Source organism: Pongo abelii, chromosome 15 (genome assembly GCF_028885655.2).
Source record: "Pongo abelii isolate AG06213 chromosome 15, NHGRI_mPonAbe1-v2.0_pri, whole genome shotgun sequence".
Lineage (NCBI taxonomy): Eukaryota > Metazoa > Chordata > Mammalia > Primates > Hominidae > Pongo > Pongo abelii.
The window spans coordinates 58613217-58628315 of NC_072000.2; the positions used below are offsets into that span (position 1 = coordinate 58613217).

Below are 15099 nucleotides of genomic sequence, written 5' to 3' on the forward strand. Positions count from 1 at the left end.
GTTTTACTTATAACTGCTAGAAGAAATATGAACTTAAAATACACAAACATGGAGTCCTCAGGATGCTTTCTTGATGCAAACAGTATCTGGATATCCTGGTCCCCATAGGGTGTCCTAAATGTTTAAAATTTTGCCTGTGTTGAAACTATTTATCCAATGAACAGCAGCTCAAAAGGCAACAGAGCCACAGTGTCTTCCTTAATTTTCTAGCAGAATTGCTGCCTCTTCTTATCTCTCTCAACACTGTGTGTTGCCTCCCCTCAGACCTACTTCACATTGTACGTTTTTGTGAAGTGTGGGTGTGTGCACGCACATGCCAAGAACATACTTTATGCTACCCACTGGAGGTTGAAGAGAGCATGGTTCTTCTATCTTTGTCTCTTCTAATTGCCTAGCACAGTGATTTATACTCAACAAATACTTTCTGTGAATGAATCAGTGAATGACATGTAGAAGAGATGTGCAGAAGGGCAGATAGTGGATTTATAAAGAATCCTGGAGTCTTTGTATGCCAGCCCAAATAGTCTGGAATGTATTCAGTGTCTATTCAGAAACCACAGAAAATGTCTGAGCTAGAGAGTGGAGAGATCAGAAGTGAGGAAGGGAGACCCACTACTGAGTCTAGGACAAGACCTAGGTAGGAAGTGATACAGGCTCAAAGAATTCTTGGGAGTTATAGACCTAAATTTTATAGTAGAGTTTCTTTAGTTTCTTTTAAAATTAAGTTTTAGACAGTAGGCCTGAACTCACATAGTGTTTTGGTTTTAGTTTTCTTACTCACAGTAGAAAAGTTAGAAAATATGGAGAAACAAGACAACAATACTCAGAAATCCTACCATGCAGAGAAGATCGCCATTAGTTACCATTTTGGTGTAAATCTTTTCACACATTTTCCTATGGCATATATATGCATTTAAAATGTGTAACGAATATATGAAATTTTATTTATATATTTTCTTGCTATATAATATAATAATATATATGTTTGCTATCTGGGCTTTTGTGTTAGATAAAAAATACCAAATGTCTTAACATTTTATCTTGAGGACTTGGCCCAGAACAAGTATTCAATATATATTTATCAAATGATTAAATGAATGGCAATTATCCATTGTCATTTACCTTTATGTAGAGATTTTAATACTTTTGCTCATTTATGAAGCAAATAATTAAAGCTTACAGCTCTAATGTTTTTATATCTAATGCATTTCTTTTGTTTTAGATTATTCTAGAAGAAATATAAATTTAAAATAAATATGAAATCTTTGGGATTTCTTATTTATGCAAATAATACCCAGACATCCTCTTAAACAGTGATTTATAAATATGTCAATGATTTATCTAGAATTAGTAATCTTTGGAACATCTGAACATTTTAATTATTTGATCAAAAGTATTATTCACTCAGAAAACAATTTCTTCCCTTCCCAGATTCCAAGGAGGAGAAAAGCAAAATAATGTTGGGAATGTTAATTCATGATAATCTGATCTGTGTTTTATTCATATAGAGTATCTCTTGGTTAGTACCCCATTGTGTATTCAGTGCCTGTACTTGGTATTCAGAATACTCAGGGTACTTATTGCCTAACCCAGTGCGTGGCACAAGGTGGCACAATAAGTATTTTTCAAATGAATAACTGGGAATACAGTGAACATAGACATAGTAATATCTCTTCTAATGAAAGGATAATTTCATTCATTTTTCAAGTGATGTGAATATATAGTAAGTGTTAGGCACTTCTTATTTATCAATAATACTGGGTCCAGGTTGACATAGGAAAAATCCACACTTAATACAATACCTTATATTTAATGAATGTATTTTTTTTTCCTTTAGAGTGATGACTTCACTCTGGGGAAGAGTGAGGCCACATCCCTGGGTTTTATTTATACTCCCTTTCCTTTGCCCAGAGGAAAGGAATTGTTAACACACAAATACAAGAGTACTGACAGCTCATGTCATGCTCAACTTTATATGTCTTAGAGTGTCCTGAACAGTAAGAATTCAAAAATTAGATAAATCAATGTCTTTTCCTAGGTCAAAGGCTGGTGTAAGAACTACACTCTTCCAGTAGATGGCAGTATTTTCATTCACCAGCCTAAGTTTTGTTTTTTTGTTTTTTGTTTTTTTGTTTTGTTTTTTTTTCTTTTTTTGGTTTGTTTTGTTTTTAGTTTTACTATACCTTTAGTAAGCTGGAGGTGAAAATACATGTTAATGAAATTTCTTGTTTTTTCACTTTCTTTTAAAAAAAATTCACTCTTGGGAGCTTCCAAAAGCCCTAGAACAACATCTGCTTTGCCTACAATTTATAGCAAGGTATATACCGAAGTAGACCATACTCTCTAATCTTCCCTATTTCCTGATATGTTATTATTAAGAATTAGCTAATTGATAGTAATCTCTTGGAGAAAATCTATCATGCCTTTCTGCCTCTACAGTAACAAAACAGAAATAAAACACTGACTCCAGGTTTCCTGTTTTCTAAATAGGGCAAAATACTCATTAAATTAAGCGGATACCTTACCTGTCTGGTTAATAATTAACTTTTAAAAAAAATCCACATTTTTGCAGCTCGACCTCGACAAGACCTTTCAAAAACCCTAACAGATGGTTAGGTGCTATCACGTGTCTGAAACGAACTATACGCTGCAGAAACTAAATTTGAGGAGGAAGGGAAGAAAGCATTGAAATTCCAGGGACATATGCTGGAGTTGGAAAACAAAAGTGTTAATTAGTAGAATAATATCTCAGATACTTTCTCTTCAAAACAGTGGATTAGCAGGAGTAAGAAAGGCTGGGTCTGAAACACGCGTTTCACTGCCTTCTCAGAATTACTCCCGTATAAACAAAGCCTCAAGTTGCTGGAGGGAGCAGTGTTTCCTCTGAAATCACGGAGATAGCCCAGATTTAGTCATCCAGTCCTCCTTGCGAATATTCAACCCATATCAGGAGGCACAGAGGTTTTTACGGTTTAGGGTATTTTTAACCAAACCTTTACTTTCAAGACTAGCAGAGGCACTTTCGCAGCCCACCCTGCGCCACTCAGCCTCTGCGCTGCGCCCTCCTCGCCTCTTGTGCGGCAAGGACCTGAAGCCCCCGTGTGGCCGCGGCCCTGCGCACTCTCCAGATCCAGGTGAAGGTTGCGAGGCCTGGTGACGCCTGAGCGCCGACAGGTGGCCTCGCCCCGCCTCTTTGTCGCCCAGGGCGGCGCTCGCCTCCGCTCCAGGCCAGAAGCCGCAGTCCGCGCGCTAGGCACAGCTCCCCCGACCGGTCTCAGGAGTTCGGCCGCCTCCCCGGGGAAGAGCGGGACTCAGCCAGGCGCCGGGCCGGCCTCTAGGAGCCTGCGCCAGAGCAAAGGGCATCCGGCACCCGACCCGGGCCAGGCCCTTGGACTAGGGCGGCACGGAGCCTAGCGCCTGGGCACGTCCAACCCTGCGCACTGCCTCTCAGCCTCGTGAGCCCTTTGCCTCCACGATCCCCAGAACCCATCCCAGCAAGTGCGGCAGTGACCTCGGGTCTCACCGCCCGCGGGCCACACAGCTCGGCCACCCCGGGCCCCCAGAAGGGCCGAGGGTCAGCCAAGCGGACGAACCACATTCCCAAGGACAAGCAGCGGGTGGCAGCACCGCCCCCGCCCGAGCGCCCTCGGGTCCCTTTCTGCCGGGGCTCCAGTGGCTTGAGTGTCCCGGCCCCTCCAGAACACGCAGGCGGCCGCAGGAAGAAATTCACCCGCACCCGTCCTCTTCCCCGAACTTCTTCGTTCCTCTCGGAGGTTCCTTCTACCCGACCCCTCTGCGCCACCAGCTCCTCCCACTCCGCTCCCCTCCCCTTTTTCTGGTCCCCACTTAGGAATCCGTCCCCCCGCCCTGCGCCGGGTCCGGGGTTCCTTCCCCCCGGCTCCCCCCGCGTGCCGTCGCCGCCGCCCGGGTTCCTCTCCCCCCGCTCGGGCGCTCCCTGCCAAGCCCATGATGTAATGGTGTATGTTAATCAGTAGCATGTGGGGAGCTCCGGCTCGGGCGGCTCAGTCCTCCGCGAGCCGACACTGGAGGCAGCAGCAGCGGCGGCTGCAGCGGCCCCGACTCGAAGCGCCGCACTCTCCCCGCGCCGCCCGCCCCGACGGCATGGCCCGCGGCCGGCGCTCCGGGCGCCACCAACCCCGCTGAGGGCCGCCGCGGCCCCGGACCCGCGCAAGGGCCCCCGAGCCGCCGGGATGAGCCGCACCGAGGTGAGCGCTCCCTTCCTACGGCCCTCGGCGGGGGACCCGCGGGTCACTGGGGTCCCCTCCCCGGGGGCTTCCCCCTCCGCCCGAGAAGTTCTGGGAGCCGGAAGCAGCGTGTTGTTGGAAGCTAGCGGCTCCTTGAAGGCTGAGTCGCTGGGCTTTCCTCCCCGCCGGCGGCGGCTACCAGAACCGGGATGGGACTGGGGGAACCCCCGCAGCCGAACTTTCTTTGCTGTCGTTGGGGGGCGTGTGCCTGCGGCGCCGATCCGGATTCCCCGCGGGGCTGCCCCGCCGGCCAAAGGGAGCAGCGCTGCGGACCCCGCCGTCCCCGTGCGGGGCGTGTGCCCAGGGCTGTGCCGCCCTCGGCCTGCGACGCGCGGGCGAGGCTCCGGGCCGGACAGACCCGCCCGTAGGCGGCGGCGGCAGGATGCCTGCTACACACGCGCGCACACACACGCACACGCGCGCGCACAGTGACCGCTCCGGCCGGAGCAGGCCCAGGGAGACCTCCCGGGTGGGCTGGCGCGGCGCGGCGCGGCGCGGGGGAGCCGGGGCTCTGGGTTGCGCCGCCGCCCGCTGGGCGCGGAGCTTTGGGTGGGGAGAGTTTATTTTTGTCTCGAGCTGCTGCCGCGGCTGCTCACGGCCTAAATCCAGAGGGGCGCCTGGCGGTGGAGATGCTGGCTGTTGCTGTAGATGGAGCTGCTGCCGCTCGGCTGCTTCTCTGGGAGGAGGAGGAGGAGGAGTAAGAGGAGGAGGAAGGAACTCGGGCTGCCGCTGCCTCCGCCTCTGCTTTGCATTAGCTCCCACCCCCACCCCCGCGCCCCTTCGCAGCCGCATTGCAAGTTTTCTGCGCGGGGAAGATCTGTTGCTGGTGCTGGCGTTCTTAGGCACGGCGCCCGAGGCCACCCCAGGCGGGGCGTGAGGGGAGCACCAGCCGTTGGCAGCGGCAGCAACAGGAAGCCGCGGGGTCTCCTCCCGCACCTGGGAAGCAGGCTTCTCGCTGTTACCCGGTGGGGAATAGCCCATCTCCCGCATCGGGTGCGGAGGGGGCGGCTGGATTTCGGGGAACCCAATCTTCCGCGGGACGCCCCCTCCCCCGGCCCCAGCACCCTCTGATGCCCTCGTCCCCCAGGGCGCGCTCCTCCGCTAGCCGAGGTCTCACTGCAGCTCTTTCTCTCCTTCCAGTGGTGATCGCCGCTCAGGAATGCGGGCGTGAAGGGTCCGAGTTGCGGCCCAGCGGGGAGGAGACCCCAGGACGCCGGAAATCACCATCCCGAAGCTGCAAGAAGGGGGGAGAAAGCATTCTTCATTCAGTTGTGTGCCTTGTGGGGGATTTTTAAAAAGTCGTTATTTTTTTTTTAAAGAAACATTTCCGTGCTACTGTCTGTCATCGTCTCTGGGGAAATCAGCCAGAACCACCGGAACGTAACTGAAACCAGACAAGAGAGGCAGGAGCCCAGGCAGTACCTGCAGCGTCCAGGCACCAGAGCCACCTTGGAACGGGAACGCGTCTCCGGCCGCGGGGCTGCGGCTCCGCCAAACTTTGGGGCGGGTGGGGCGGGTTGGGGCGCCCAGGGGGCTCTGTAGACCGAGGGCGGCCCCCTAACCATGATGTTTCGCGACCAGGTCGGGGTGCTGGCGGGCTGGTTTAAGGGCTGGAACGAGTGCGAGCAGACTGTTGCGCTGCTGTCGCTGCTCAAGCGCGTGAGCCAGACCCAGGCCCGCTTCCTCCAGCTCTGCCTGGAGCACTCGCTGGCCGACTGCGCCGAGCTGCACGTCCTCGAACGCGAGGCCAACAGCCCTGGTAAGTGTGCGGCCGCCGCCGCCGTCCCGCCTGTCCACTCCCCCACCCCTCCACCCCTCCCTCCCTCCCTCCGCTTCCCTGCCTCGGGCCAGGCCGAAGCCAGTCTCAGCCACCCGCGCCGGGACCTGGACGGCGCGGCCCCGAGGCCCTCGGAATCCACCCCCTCCGGTTCCCCCCTACCCCGACCGCCCCCCACCTACTTACCTCCGCCGGCCGCTTTGGGATTTTGCCTACTGTGAACTCCGTCAGCCCCTTCCGTGTGGTAGCTACGGTAGCATGAATGATTGATTTTTCTCTCATGCAGTTTCCTGGGAAATAAGTAAGTCAGGTCACGTAGAGTCTGGATTTTCTGGGTGTGTGTGTTTTTTCCTTTCTCCTTCTTCTTTTGGGCAACGTGGCTCGCTGGATTTCAGCAACACATGATAGACGCCCGGGACTGCCCTTCAGAAGCCAAGCTTGGATAAGGCTGTGTGAGGAGTACATGAAAATCCAATTTTATTATTCATTTTTCCCCACAGATATTCTGGTTTTAGAGCTCCGTCTTCAGAATAATATGCAGGTGACGCTACAGACTAGTAAAATGACATTTGCAGTATATATATGTATTATGCGGTTAAGCTTACCGCTCGTGACATTATCCATATTGATACGGATCTTGTAGAAAGGGTCTTGGAGAAAGGACAGGCATGAAGTGGGTTACTTAATGCTTTTCGTTAGGAAACTTTACTGAATAGAACAGAATCGTTTCATATTACCCTGCTAGTATTTACAGACACCTCAACTAGTATGGAAAGTGAATATAGTCAAAAGGTCCAGCAGTTTCCTATTTGCTAGCGTGGGTGGTGACAGACTGAAATTATATCCTGGAGGGTAGGAGGAGGCTGGGGGATGGGGGGAAAGTCTGATGGTTGTGATTTTGGATAGGGGGAAATTCTTTAGTTCATGCTGCTGCAGGAGGGTGAACAGAGCCCCCAGTGTTTATGCAGAGAAAAGAATGCAGGGTCCTCTTCCAGCTGTTCCATGTTGGAGCTGCGAGCCTGCAAAGCTCAGCAGAGGTCTGGGCTGCCATTTGATGACAAGGTCTAGTCCAGGGCAGTGGGGCCTGGGAGACACTAAAGTGAGTGTGCCTTCAGAACAGCAAGAAGCGAGCCGGCCTACTCATTCCTCCTCCCTAGTATGGTGTGCATGATGGTGAAAACACTAGAATGGGATGCTTCCATATATAGAATCATAGGGTGGAAGTGACCGCTGGAAATCTTCACAGTTCTTTTCCTGACCAGACAGGACTGCACCCGAAAGATCCTGCATGGCCAAGTATGGAGGGCCACATTGAAGGAGATTCCATTGAGCCCGAGCCTCCCAGCTCACACCAGGACTCACTGGGGTGGCGATGACAGGGCCCCCTTTGGTTGAGCTCCACGTTTATAAATAGCTGGAGGGCCAGCCTCCTTCACTGGGGTGTGGAAGCATAACTAGGGTAACTGATGATCCACCCTCTTTGCTTCCTTCCTTAATTTCAGCGGGAAGCCTGGTTTACCTGCTCGGCTTTACTTTCTCAGGTTTGACAAACAGGGTTATATAAACTTTTGCATTTTATAGATTGCAGAGGATTTACGCAGAGTTATTTAGGTTGAATGCTTGATTTCAGTGCTGGTAGGGACTGTTAAAACTCATCTTTAGGTTATTCAAATGTTGAAGCAGCACTTTTTCCCTTTGAGTAATGGAAATGACTTTTCCCAATAGAGCAGCCACCAGGTTAGTAAGTAAAACAGTTAAATGTTAAAATAAGGTGGCCCAATTTTAAAAATCTCATAATTAAAAAAATTGAACTGTGAATTTTTTGAAGTCACTTGGCAATTTTTTTCCCTTAAGAAATGTTTGGCCATACTTATTTGTAGAAGATACCCACCTGTTCATGCTGCTAAATGATGTAGATATACAAAATACAGAACCATTATGTAAGATAGGAACTAGTCTCCAGTTTCTGGATTAATCCTTCACGTAGACATTTTGCCTGCATGGAAATCTTTACACTTGTTTTGTTGTGTGGCCAGGACAGAAATTTCTTAGGAGGTCATGTGATGATTTGGTTTACTTTTGGAGTGTGGGGATCATAAAGAGCATCAGGAGTTGTCATAGCATACCTGAGTCTGTAGTGTGGCTCTCTGCATATCCGGAAACTAGCCAAGAACCAGGAAGGGGGCCAAAAGTCCACTTCGCAACCAGAGTAGATAGCATGAAAGTCCAAGAGAGTATTTCAGGCCCTCTCTCAGAATGTACTTGCTCTTACTCTAGACACAATCCTAACATTTAAAAAATTTGACAAATAATCCGTAGTGTATTGGGGGTAACACATTTAGAATGGGGTGAGGGACTGCTGTAATCAGTAGTAAAAAGTGACCCCTGACAGCCTGACAACTAGGGAAGAGACAGAGAAACTGTAACTTTAGACAAGAATTGGGGCAGAAACTTTGAAGGCTCGGGAATATTAGGGTGGGAACCCTCAATTGACCTTGCAGGCCCCACTCTATAATAACATAAACAAATAATTGCTATTTACTGTTGTTAACGGTGAACTACGGAAATAATACATTTTTAGATACACTCTTTAAAAAGAGAAGGAAATGTTCAATATACTTTGGAAATATTTACACCCAGAATAATTAACCTCTGAGCTGTTTTGATGTGTAAGGCTCTTACCAATTCAGAAAACTAGGCTGTGCAGAATGACTCATTCATTGGATTGCCGAGATTTCCTGTACTGAAGTCATCTTGTATCACTTTATTTTGTAATCATCAATTTAAAAAACCCTCACATTTCGTCTAGTGTTTAGAGATTTTAATACTTGGTAAATGGGAAACAAATTCATATCTGGGACTCAATCTCAGTATAATAAAGGAAAAATTACTAGTAATAGTATGAATGTATCTCTTGTTTTATGCAGGATTGATTTTAAATAGTGAGATATCCTGCGCATTAAACATGATTTATTTGAGATTTGTGGGATGTAATTTGGTGCTTTCATTCTCTTAAATTTACTGAGAATCTAGTGATTCACTGGTTCATCCTTTGCCTCAGGCTCATGGTCATTGGAGATTCCAAGAAAATGATTGAATCAATCTCTATGGATTTATTTGTATGTGTTTTTCTTTTAACAGATATGGTCATGATCAGTTCTCTAGTACAGTCTTGTTCCCAGGATCCTTATAACCTTAGATAAGTCTCTTCAGCTACTGCCCCAGTTGAACATTGAGACTTCTGGCCAGTCTCAATTCCGGGACTAGCAGGTCATTTGATACCTACAAGTAGCAAAAATGCAACCCACTGACTTTACCTGAAGTTTTTAAAAGAAAAATAGATTTTGTGGCATTGTTTATTTATGGCTTTTGTCACTTGGACTTGAAATATATTTTTCATAGAGATTTATAAGTTAATCCACAAAAACGTAACCCACAAAATATACACTATTTGTGTATGTTTGTGGTAAGTAAATGACAATAAATTAAATACTTATAGTTAAATACAAGAGAAAAGAGTATCCAAAATGGTGATGTTTGAGACAAAAAATAATTGTGGAGATTGAAGACTCTCTCTCAGAATGTATACTCTTATTCTAGACACAATTCTAACTTTTTAAAAAAAATTGATAATCCATAGTGTATTGGAGGTAACACATTTAGAATGGGATGAGGGGCTGTCACCCTCACCCCATATTTGTGTAAACTTGCTGTCATTAGAGGGTAGGTATGTTGGTTCCATGATTTTTATGGTTTTGGTTTCCGTAGTACAAGTATGCCATCCTCCACCCTGCGTTACTTTTTAAGGTTACAAATGGAATAAAAAGAAAGCAGCAGAAGAGGTTTTCCTGATGATATGGATAAGATCTTGTTTGTCATTTTTTCATTCATTTATTCATTCCACAAACATTTTCTGACTGCCTGCTATTTTCCTGACCCAGTGTTATGCAATGGAAATGTAAAGGTAACTTAACTCTAGTCCAGTGCCTAGTACAGATAGATACTCTTAGTGTGGGGTAAATGACTAATATAATATCATAGGTGCTGAAGCATAGATATGGGGATAAAAAGTATGAGGAGAGGCCTACTGGGAGCATTGTGAACCTAGCCACTTATTGCCTGGTGAATCAGGGAAGACTTCCCTGAGGAGGAGATACATTTGAGCTGAGTCCTGAGGGGCGAATAGGAGTTGGTTCAATATATTAATATAAAAAGGATTGTAAAGAGGGCTCAAGAAGGTATCTCCCATGCAGAAGATAGTGTTATCCCCTTTAGTGTATGGGCCTACATGCATGATCCTCTGAGAGGCATGAGTGGAAGAGCCAGTTTAGTTCAGACAGTTTCCATTTTGGCCACATGGTGGCATTATCTTCTGGGGGCAGCTTGGTTGCTGTCTGCATTGGCATATGCAGGAGAAGGAAGGATGGAAATGGAGAAAAAAGTATTCTCCAGGTGGCCATTTATTTATAGTCATAGGAGGGCATAAGTTGTAGAAGATTTTTAGAGTATAGATTTTTAAATCAGCCCGGGCTAGTTAAATAATTTCTAAGCCTCAGTTTTCTTATCTGAGAAATGATGATTATAAAACCTTGTTATTGTCCGGAAGTTACTTGTTAATGATCCAGCAAGGATCTATTCTATCCCTCAGGTTTAAATTTGCCTTTAATTAATATAGAATTGATATAAATAATATTTTTCTAAATGATCAGAAATCTTCTCATTTAAAGGATTATGAAGAAGAGATTGAGGATGACTTGGAACCCTAAAAAGATATAAGTCTACTGGGACCCACCTTCTATGTTTTAGCTTTGTTTTTTCACTCTGTCTCCTAAAAATATGCAGCCCTGACCCAGTTTTCCCAAATAACTTATCAACACTTTTTCCTTCAGTTGGTGAATGTGAAAAGAAGAAATCGTTTTGCTGAATGAAATATATAGGGGCTTTATATGTGAAGCACTTTTTACTTAGGGTTTTGTAATTTTCTTTGGGTCGGTCTGGGATGACCCTGCAGGTTACTGCTGCTTGTAAGTTGTAGCAGGTCATACATATTTGTACTCTTTGTTGTGAATAATTTGGATTTGGTTGTATTGTCTGGGCGCTCACGGCTTTCAACAATTGAGTATATGCTATAAACAGGCCCCATCAAAGCAAGTAAAAGGCAGAGAAACTTCACAACAGTCAAATTGGCTTGTTTTTGTTTAAATAAACAAACGAGGACACAAGATGAGGGTTGAAGGGCTGAAAGTAACTGAAAACTTCCCAGACAGTCCTACAGAAGTCTAATTCTAAAGAAAATTGACAACACCAGAGAAGAGGGAAAATATTGCTTCTCCTTGACCCAAGGAGAAATTTGGAGGTTTTCATCTGTGGGTGAAGTGCTTTGTGTAACTCATTTGCTAGGAAAGGTATGGTGCTCATAGAAATCTTTTCTTTTCCTTTTTAAAATATACAATCACTACTTTGAAATTTTAGTATGTTCCTTCCTTTTCATCTCTCCTGATCATTCCTTCCAAGGCCTCACTGAGCTCATCCAATTCACATAGATTAAGATGCAGAAGCAGACATCTCTTCTGAGCTATTTTTGCTTCCATTGAAGCTGCCTGAGGCAGGATTTTCCCAAAGAAAGCAGAACTTTTAGAACGGGAGCCGAGAGTCAAGGCTTGGGCCTTGCTCTGCTGCCTACGTCCCAACAGCCAGCTTGGAATTCAGAGGACCTGCCTGCTTTTATGTAGGAACATGGGATTCCCTGGAACCCGGAAGCTCATTCTAGTATTTTGTTCCCATTCCACATATCAACATTTTAAAACAGCTTTCTTGTCTTAGTTTACTAGGAAAAAGCAATCAAATGATTCAGTGGTTTCTTTTACACAGTAGATAATACAGTGCCATTATAATGGTACCTGACAAAGTGTATCTGGTAAGAAAGTGGGACTGAGTTCCTTGGCACATATAAATTTACCAAATACCCCAGCAGAGAGCCCAGGGCCCTGTCAAAAGCTGAAATACACATTACTCCTCTCAAGTAGCTTACACTCGAGTTGCAGAGCTGAAACAAACATAGGAAAATATGTAATAATTCGATCATACACAGTTGCTAAGTGCTGTGGTTCTGATTAGAGAACAAAACTGAAATTGAGTGAAAGGAGAGAACAGGGTGGATTGGGCAGTCTGAGAAGCTGAATGGAAGAAGTAATCTTGACTGTGTCACATGAAGTAAGTGCTTTTAGGGCTTATAAGATTCTTGCTGTTGTAGTACCTCAAATGCCAGTTTCATCAAGAAAACCACACATGCAGGGAACTCTGTGCATGTGCCATGGAAGGGGCAGGCTTCCTGGGCCTTTGAAGGATGAGTGTGAATAGAGTAGAGAGAGGGGAGCATGAGGGATATTCACCGTCATAAGTGATTGCTTAGTGAATGGAGAATCAATCCCAACACTCTATGATTTCCAGTATATTTAAAGATAGGAAAATGGAACATCTGGTCACCTAGTATTTTCATCCCGCTTAAGTATGCATAACATTGTAAGACTTAGTAATAGTTCTCTTGGCTCCTCCTAGTAGGATATTTTTGTAGGATGCTTTGACTCTAACTAGCATTGAGCAATAACATCTGAAACAGTTAGAGGAAAAGATAAAGTGTCGTAGACCAGTTCTCAAAATTAGTTGCATGCAGATCACTTTGGGATCTTGTACTGAAAACTCTGATTGAAGAGGCCTGTGGAGGTGGAGCTGAACTCCTGGGGTTGTAATAGGCTCCCAGGTGATGTTGATGCTGCGTATCTGCAGACCATACTTTGAGGGTGGACTATTAGAAATGAAAGGTAATTTAGAGGCAATTTGGTGCAGTAGCTTTCAAGTTTTACCGCTATGTGTCAGAAGATTTTCGTTTGCAAATGAGAACTTAGATGAAGGCTTATGGGAAGTGAATGTCCCCCCAACCCCCTACTCCCCAAACCTGACTGTCCTAGGAGAGCAGTTTGGAAATCTGTGACCAAGGGCAGTGGTCTTTCTCAGGCTCTGAGACAAGACATTGGTTGACAAAGCTATGGCCAGCAGATCTGGGATCAGAATCTGACTCTCCTCAGTCCGATGCTCTTTTTCCTGTCTCAGCCCCTATCAAATGGCAGTAACCTGTTAGAGCCCTTGCTTAGGGCTGGGTTTTAAACTGGCCCAGGTGGTTTCCTATAATAAGATGGGGAGCACTTATCTTTTGCCCACTGAACTTGCTGCTATGAGGAAGGTCATTTTCTGAGTCTCTCTACAGTTTTCTGTTGGCTTCACATGCAGAGCAAAACAAATCTTTCTTAGCTCTGGTGGTGGGACCTCTTTGGAAGGCAGGGGGAGGAGACAGACAGGACAAGGTGGACACTGTGGTCAGTCCTAACTAGTAATGTACAAAAGTGCATGCTAAGTGTCTACGGGCACTTTGAGGTCACTTTGCCCTGGAAAATCCCCATGGATTGCTTTAGTCAGAGAGTATCCTAGTGGTGCAGGTGTGTTTCATATGATGGAATTATTGATTTAAAAATCTTTTCAAGTTTTACTTATGTATGTAAGCACTGAAATACTGGTGCTTTTTAGTTTGGTAGTGTGGTCACTCATTAAATTATTTGAGCATTTTATATACTGCTTTCAGCAATAATTCTCTCACTGGTTCTTTGAACTACCTCTCACAGCCTGCACTGAGTTTGGGTTTGAAGAAGGCTGGAGAATTTCCCTGAGCTTTTTGGATATGCTGAAATTTCCAGGCACTCTAGTGATCAGTGTCTTAGGGAAAATGAGGCTCCAGGAAAGATTTCTTTCTTTCTTTCTTTCTTTCTTTTTTTTTTCTTTTTTTTTTTTTTTTTGCCGATGCTATGGGCTGTAAAGTTCAGCTGCAAAGAGCAGGAATGTTCATTCCAGAGACTGGATGGGAGAGTTCTCTTCCCCCTACTTCCCTAGAGCACTCCCATAAAGTTCAATCACTGGAATTTCTGAAGCAGTTTATCCTGATCTGTCATAGAATCCAGGCGTCTGTGTATGCAGCATAAATACATACACAACATTGACTTTCATTGTATACATTTCTATCTGTGTATGTGCACCAAACATGTGATTTAAACACAGTTAAAATGCGTGACTAAAATGTCAATGCTGAACCAGTTTTGAAATTTTGAAGAGTGGTAAATGAATGGGAGAAACAAACCGTCTGACTTTAGAACCACTCCATGTGCCTCAAGATAAATAACCTTGTCTCCATTTGAAAAAGGAAAAAGGAGGGAGAAACCAGGTTTTGTACATTGTAGGCATCTGAGAGGTTAATATTGGGCCTGTGCAAGATACCAGAAGAATATTTAAAACATAATCTGTGAGTGTATGGATGAAGAAATAGGAACCATCATGGTTTTGCTATGAGTGGGAGGGTGGACCGTGGAGAACTAATGCCATTTCCTATCTGATGGGGCAGTGGGAAAGGAGGGGAGATAGCATTTGCTGAGAGACTTCTGTGTTCCAGGCAGATCACAGGGAATCCCATATCTAAGTTTCAGCGTAGCCTTTGACAAAACCTCTTATTTCCTGATGAATTAATGGAGAAATAGCAGCAGGTGAGAATCTAGTTGTGTGGCTTTAGAGTGGTTTCAGTGACTGTTACAGGCCTGTCTCCAGCCACTGTCTGCCTAAAGGGAGATCTCTGGTGCTGTACATTGAAGCTCACATGTTGGACATTATCACTAGTGTTGATGGAGTGTGACTTAGCCTGGGGTCCCCAAGAAGGCAGAGCCTGAGGCAAGGGCTGGTGTGTGGGTGGCTTATTTTGGGCACTGATCCCAGGCAACAGGAAAAGGGGCTACAAAGAGAGAAACAAGGAAGGAGGAAGAGCCAACACAAGCCTGCATTATCAAGCTGGTCACTGCTGTGGGCAGTGGGGGCTTAATCCCACAGGGATCCTCTGAGGAGCCACATAGAATGTGCTTGGGAAGTGGCTGAAGGACAGATGAGGTAGGCATGTATCCATTATTCCCCTCTCCCTTGGCCAAGGGTTGCCCCGGGGTACTGAGTCCCTGTACTGTCAGGTTT

The 15099-nt window shown here is 45.9% G+C and overlaps 1 protein-coding gene across 4 annotated transcripts in view; it reads left to right on the forward strand.

Moving 5' to 3' along the window:
• Positions 1-4018: 4018 nt before the first annotated feature.
• Positions 4019-15099, forward strand: part of SAMD4A (sterile alpha motif domain containing 4A) — a 224936-nt gene continuing 213855 nt past the window's right edge. For all 4 annotated transcript variants that reach the window (XM_009249089.4, XM_063715851.1, XM_054530105.2 and 1 more), the window contains exons 1-2: positions 4019-4226; positions 5406-6024. In XM_009249089.4, coding sequence (XP_009247364.2) covers positions 5829-6024 — 196 coding nt within the window. In that variant the 5' untranslated portion in view covers positions 4019-4226; positions 5406-5828. The remainder of the gene's footprint in view (positions 4227-5405; positions 6025-15099) is intronic.